Source organism: Cherax quadricarinatus, chromosome 13 (genome assembly GCF_038502225.1).
Source record: "Cherax quadricarinatus isolate ZL_2023a chromosome 13, ASM3850222v1, whole genome shotgun sequence".
Lineage (NCBI taxonomy): Eukaryota > Metazoa > Arthropoda > Malacostraca > Decapoda > Parastacidae > Cherax > Cherax quadricarinatus.
In genome coordinates, this window is record NC_091304.1 from 5,844,213 (window position 1) to 5,851,003 (window position 6,791).

General features: G+C 37.7%; 1 protein-coding gene across 4 annotated transcripts in view; it reads left to right on the forward strand.

The window, feature by feature from the left end:
* LOC128688681 (failed axon connections homolog) overlaps window positions 1–6,409 on the forward strand; it is a 9,443-nt gene extending 3,034 nt beyond the window's left edge. The window contains exons 1-7 of one of the 4 annotated variants that reach the window (XM_070084421.1): window positions 52–152; window positions 874–1,075; window positions 1,296–1,424; window positions 3,142–3,332; window positions 3,722–3,930; window positions 4,675–4,791; window positions 5,313–6,409. In XM_070084421.1, the coding sequence (XP_069940522.1) occupies window positions 875–1,075; window positions 1,296–1,424; window positions 3,142–3,332; window positions 3,722–3,930; window positions 4,675–4,791; window positions 5,313–5,410 (945 nt within the window). In that variant the 5' untranslated portion in view covers window positions 52–152; window position 874 and the 3' untranslated portion in view covers window positions 5,411–6,409. The other 3 variants (XM_070084419.1, XM_070084423.1, XM_070084422.1) reach the window with 3 other exon arrangements.
* Window positions 6,410–6,791: the final 382 nt, after the last annotated feature.

Genomic DNA, 6,791 nt, shown 5'->3' on the forward strand with positions numbered 1-6,791 from the left:
TATATATATATCATAAAAACAGAGGATAGGGGTATAGGGTACATAAGCGAAGAAAAAGGTGTGGGGGCAGCACTTGCCATCAACCTTGAGCTGTAGAATAATCAGTCTCACACCGTTGCCGGACGTAGGAGGACTTACATATAGTCTCTCAGGTAAGCCTTATTACTAGTACAAACAGTGTTTTGACCCCTATCCCACCGGAGTGCTGTTTTTATTACTGAAAATACGTATGCAACACGTACTTAATCAGAATGCTTATCTTGACGTATGATCATCGTGCATGTTGAATACTTATGTTTACAAATGGGCTGGTCAGTCAAGTTTAGAATTGTTAAGCCTGGTCAGTTACTAAATGGGTGTCACTGTGAAAAATAGCCTCGTTCTTAGGGGGGAATTTAATGCAGATAGTTATGTGCTTATTGTTTCTAACAAGGTATATCTAAATATACCTAACATGGCATCTTCTTCAGTAGTGACGTAATCTCAAGGGTGATAATGAGTATTTTTATAACTCTGTGTAGCGTTGTATTCGCTACAAGAATGAATCGAACTTCTCGTTCGGTATGAGTAGCACTGTTCACTGTATATTATTTTTATAACTGTGACTAGGTGTAATGTTCACTAAAAGAATCAATGACACTGTCCAGTAACCTAGCTTTCTGAAGATCATTTTAAGACAAACAAATGAAATCAGTTTTAGAGGAGCCCTTATTATTTCTCATGTTTTTTTTTTTTATTTTCAGTAGAGCACCATTGACTAAGTATATGTGAAAATTACAGTGATTAATTCTGCAGCTCGTGGTATGCAGAACTCCATAACTTACGTTTGATAACGTAAATGTTATCTCGTTATTAAATATTTTGTTCTTTCAGGATGGGAGCTAGAGCCGAAGTGAGGGTCACTGTGTCAGAGGGTTGGCACTGGGCTGGCATCTTAGCTTTCCTCACTGCTGTCGCTTTGCTTATAGGCACCCTGAGACTTTGCTTTGGTACTCTGACTCTCGTCACAGCTGTCGTCCTGCTCCTTGGAGTGTTCAAGATTTGCTCTTGTATCACCAAGGCCAAACGAAGGCAAGTTTTTTTTTTTGACCTTTTTGTAATTATTGTAATAGATATGAATATAATTTTAATAATAATATTAAAAATCAATTGAAAGTATCATTAATCTTATTTATCATAAAAAGAATGTGAATAAAAGTACAACTAACAACTGATAATAACCACACCAATATAAAGAATTATATATATAATAACAGTAGCATCTCCACTAAATAACTGGGATTGTGAGCAGACAGAGGTGGGAGGCAGCTGGCCAGGATGTTGTGGTGCTCCATTGCTCTAACAGAGGACGTCTCGCTCCTAGTATGTCTCCTTTCGTCATCAAACTGGAGAGCTTCCTTCGTTTTGCCGGTATACCCTACCAGGTATCAATGTTTTCTCTTTTTCGCTTCATGGAACGGCAGGGTGTAGCAATTATTTCAAAATGTGTAATAGGACCATTGGTGGTATGCAGTTTTCAATGTGAAATATCCATTTATATTTGGTATATATTAAATCTACATTGCATATACTGTATTACAGTAAACAAGTGATATCACAATATGCAAAACAACCACTGTGAAAAAAGTAAACTTCCAAGCGCATTCGTGGTTTCTCACATTTTCAAGGAGCAGTGGTTACTTTGCACATACACACACACACACACACACACACACACACACACACACACATATATATATATATATATATATATATATATATATATATATATATATATATATATATATATATATATATATATATATGATACTCTAAATCAGAATCGTTTAAAAATTATAAGAACCTTGGAAGTAATTTAAATTTTTTTTTTAACGTAGGACACGGCGTGATCAAAATTGAATTGCATATACAAACATAAAAATGGATTAAACATTACTAAGATCTCCCGGCAATTTGAAAATTCAAGTTAAATGTAGTATTGTGAAGTAAGAGACATTAGCGTGTTGATCACACCTGCCTTGGGATTCGTGGTAAAATCTATGAAATACGACTCTCATCAAGAGAGCTGTTTATAACGGAAATACAAATTTTACAAATATATTCAGGAAAGAGAAAAACATGTGAAGGAATATTATTGCAACGAAGTGAAAGTTTTAATGGTAGTAATGAATGAAGAATTTACGAAACAGGCGTTTTCCCCTTGAATTTTCTTGAACAAGAATCTTACGATTTTCCTAGAGCTTTCTTGATTTTGGTGTTGTGGGAAGAACTAGCAGACTCTTTTTATATGATATTCTCACACGTATGAAAGATTACTAATTTTAACTCCAGCCCAACACTGAAGAAGACTCACAAGAATTGTACACTTCTTGTTCAAGACGAGTGGAGGGATGAAACACCTGTCTTTTGCCTTCCTTCTAATCCACTATAGATATTAAAGTTATTAAGTTGAAATAACTTGTTGCATAACATAAGGGTCATAAGAACTAATTAGTTATAAGGTAAAACCCAGAAGTACTTAATATAAAACGCTGAATATAAGACATGCATATTTCGGCTTCATTTGAGATCATCCAAAATGCCATATACTGTACTGGATTATTAACATAGCTAGCAACTGCGACTAGATGCAAATTTCACGCTGTTTTTTTTTTTCAAAAAAATGGTCAAATTTGCTCCTGTACATTTCAAGCTCCGCCACTGAGGGTTTCGGAAATTACCCTAATAACGTCGGTCATAGGGCACATGAATATGCTAATTGTTCCAAAAATTTGGTCCTCGTTACCGTATACAAGCACTATAAATTTGAAGCCGATTGGATGAGACGTTCTCGAATTATGAGCGAAATAAAATAAGTTGGAGGAAAGAATACATAATTCAGGCAGCCTCTTAGAGGTGGCTCGTCGGGAATTACCTGGAGTATACCTGGAGAGTATTCTGGGGATCAACGCCCCCGCGGTCTGATTCATGACCAGGCCTCACGGTGGATAAGGTCCTGATCAACAAGATCGTTACTGGCTGCCGCAAGCAAACCGACGCAAGAACCACAGCTTGGCTAGTCAGGTACTAATTAATTTATTCCAAATGTACTTTTGTTCCCCACTGAATATTCTGTACTCAACAGCACCTTCGTCGTTTCAGCTGGACTTCGATGAGCCTTTCGGGCCGAAGGGCAAGACTCCGTGGGTGACTTTCAACGGAGAGGAGCTGGCTGACTCCCAGCTGATCCTAGAACGCCTCACTGAACACTTCAATCTTAGGAACTCCCTAACGAAGGAGCTGCAAGCCATTGCCAGGGCCTTCGTTGTCATGATGGACGAACATCTTATCTGGTGAATTTAGTGAATCTTAAACTTTTTATATGATAATGATTAATTATCACCCCTTAATCTGACATAAACATGTAAGAATATTTTAATGCTTAATATGAGGATATATTCTTTGGCATTCATCTGGCGAGGCTTTAAATTAATCACCTTTAAGCGAAGAAATTACCTCCAAGGGGGAGCAAAGGGGATCATGACCCCTCCCTCTTTTCCCAAGGGCTCGCCGTCATGTTGTGTCAAGCTCTTTCTTGAAAAAGAAGGAGGATCATGACCTCTTTGGTTCCCCCTTTGGTTTCCTTCTTTATTACGAAGGATATTTTATTGTTCTTGAATTTATTTTTCTTATTAGTTACATTATTATGCTGTAATTATTACACATCTTTCTCTTGTTGCAGGGGACTCAGAGTGTGGCGCTATAGCATCGACTGCGGTGCCGGATTCTACGAGTGCCACCTCCACGTTCCCTTCATCGTCAGTGTGGCACTGCCTTTCCTGTGCTGGAGGATGCGTCGGGCTCTGTGGCACCAGGGTATGGGTAGGCACACCTTTGCCCAGGTCCAGAGCATCGTCAGGAAGGATCTGACTGCCGTGTCTGAGTTTTTGGGTGAGTCGTGGTGAGGGTTTCTTTTCTTTTCTGCGAGGTAATAATCCCGTGTGGATCATTCAGGGCTGGGAGGGGCGGAAGCTGAATTCTTCGTCCAATAATAGTCGCGCCGTCTCTGACCAGTCAGGCTGTTGGTAATTATGATGAGGATGAGCATTCTTGGCAGGCTGATAACTATGACTGCAGGTAAGGAAAGTTGGACAAATGCCTTAATAAATAGGTGTCACTACCGTGTCTAGATCACCTGGGAAGGTGTAGAGCTGTCCAAAAAACGAATACAGTCATTATATATAGATATTATAATTTTTTGCAAAGTAATTCGTAGACATAAATTACTGATTTGTTAGATCAGGCAGAAAAAAAATATATATATTTAAATGCTTTGGTAAATGAAAATCCAATTGCCAATATTAAAACGGGATTAAATTCTCTTTTGAATATTGTTAATCTCTATAGTGATGCTATAATATGTGAATACATGCACAGCTTTAAGAAGAGATACATAGCAAGAAAAGAGTGGACCTAGTAGCGATCAGCAAAAAAAAAAAAAAAAGGCTGGACCGGCATCTGTGACTAGACTCCTGCCACAGGTGAGTACAGATGTGAAGACAGAGGGAATATATATTTTAACCACTTGGAGAGTAGGTTTTCTTTCAGTAACCTTATGAAAGAATATTTTGGGCATCATTGCTAATATAAATATTCGCAGGTGGAAGAGGTAGTTAACTAGATGTGTATCCCCAGGTGAGAGGAGATACCTGATGGGGGAGGAGCTTGACGCAGTGGACTGTGTAGTGTTTGCACATCTGGCAAACATTGTGTACAACTACCATCGCTCTCCGTTCTACGTCATAGTCACTGGTAGGCAGACAAACTTTTTGTCCTGCAGTATTGTTAGTTTACGTTAGGTTAGATTAGGCTAGGTTAGGTTAGGTTAGGTTAGGTTAGGCTCTATAGGAAACAGGACAAGTGTTTCCTGACGTGGGTCATTTTCTTTATTTTTCCATTTAAATTCTTATACATTTCTCGAATTTGTTATTCTCTTTACATTTAGCTAAAGCTAATTTTTTTTGTGTTAAAACAGAGCTAAATATTATCAATCTTTTTGGTTTTTACTATCTTCCTAAAACCAAACTGAAAACGTCTTATCTGGCATTGCCTTAGAATGTTACACAACACTGGTGGAGTACCTTATTTAAGGAATATGTCACCTTTAGTGAGTAACTTTGCCTAGGTGCGTCAAGCAGCACATGCTTTTATCTCTCTCTCTCTCTCTCTCTCTCTCTCTCTCTCTCTCTCTCTCTCTCTCTCTCTCTCCTTCACTTCCTTATCTTTCATCACTGCCAGTCATCTCAAATAATTAATTCATATTTATTTTACAGAAGAACTGCCCAACTTGGCTGGCTACGTCAAACGTGTCCGTCAGCGACTCTGGCCTGACTGGAACAAGTGTCTTGACCCGCCATTACCGTCGCAATAGAGTGTATCAACGTAACATCGCAGTGTGATCGTACGCTACACTGCCAGTCAAGTGTCTACCAGTCTACCAGTGACTCTTTGTTTACCTCTCATGAGTCGCAACTAAACAGTGGTTTTGCAGAAAGTGATTAAAGGAAACATTCCTAAGTGATTTGGCAACTGTTTAACGCGTCAAAATAATAATAATAATAATAATAATAATAATAATAATAATAATAATAATAATAATAATAATAATCCATAAAGGGCAATGAGTTTTGTTTACTTCACGCCTTGATAGGTGTGCATTGTAACCATAATTTGCAACTTGAGCATTTTGTGATGTGTGCAAAGTTGTCATACTGCATTAATTATCACATTGAAAGCAAATTAGCTAAAAAAATCGGTGGAAACCATAAGGTATATCGTTGATAAAAACGCTTAAATAACAATTGAAATCTTTATACCAGACAACGTTTGGCGTCTAATAGATTTTTCCTGATGATAAGACAGTAAATAAGCAGAACATAGGAATAAAGTCAGGTAAAAACATATGGGCATATTTTCTGTGGGTACCTGTATATTAGCTCTGTTATGGGCCGCATTCATGGGGAAAAAATTAGGAAACACCGGTCTTGCTGGAATGTTGTATCCAGTATAAGAAGCCTCTCTAGACCAGTGTTAAAAACTCTAGTACGTGCTGGAAGTATTCAGGTATATGGTAAAGGGTATCAGTGTACCTAATGATGTTAACTGAAAAAAAAAAAGTGGGAGGTGGGAGTTATGATAAGAGCAGTGCAACATTTGTCAGTTCCTCACCTGCATTATTGTTAGGTGAGGCTCATCAATATTGATAATATTGTTTTAACTCACAACACATTCTAGGTGTTTACCTAGGTGTTGCTAGAAGTTTACTTGTATTTATTTATTTATTTATTGCTGATTACCATTTAGTAACATTGAGCTAGATGAGGTGCACCTCAACCCTGAGACACCAAATAAACTATTGTGCAAAGAACAAGTGGCGTTTAATTGATTAACCATAGGATTCTACATTTCTTTTTTTTTTAACACACCAGCCGTCTCCCACCGTGGTCAGGTGACCCGAAAATTAAGAGACAGATTCACCATCACTCCATCACATTACAGTTCATTACAGGCATCCACGAGTTGTCACATTAAAATTAATATCACATTGTTTACTTTTTAATAAAAAATGGGAAAATTAGGACATACACAGCCCACCAGAGATTCAAACTTTGCACCAAGAAACACCAGCTATAAAAGCTTAAAATAAAATTGTCCAGGAATTTTGTAGATATCTCACAGAGACCAATATTTCACAATACAACAGCACTAAGTTTGAAGTCACCCATAAGTTGCTGTATCAAGTTATTGGAGTT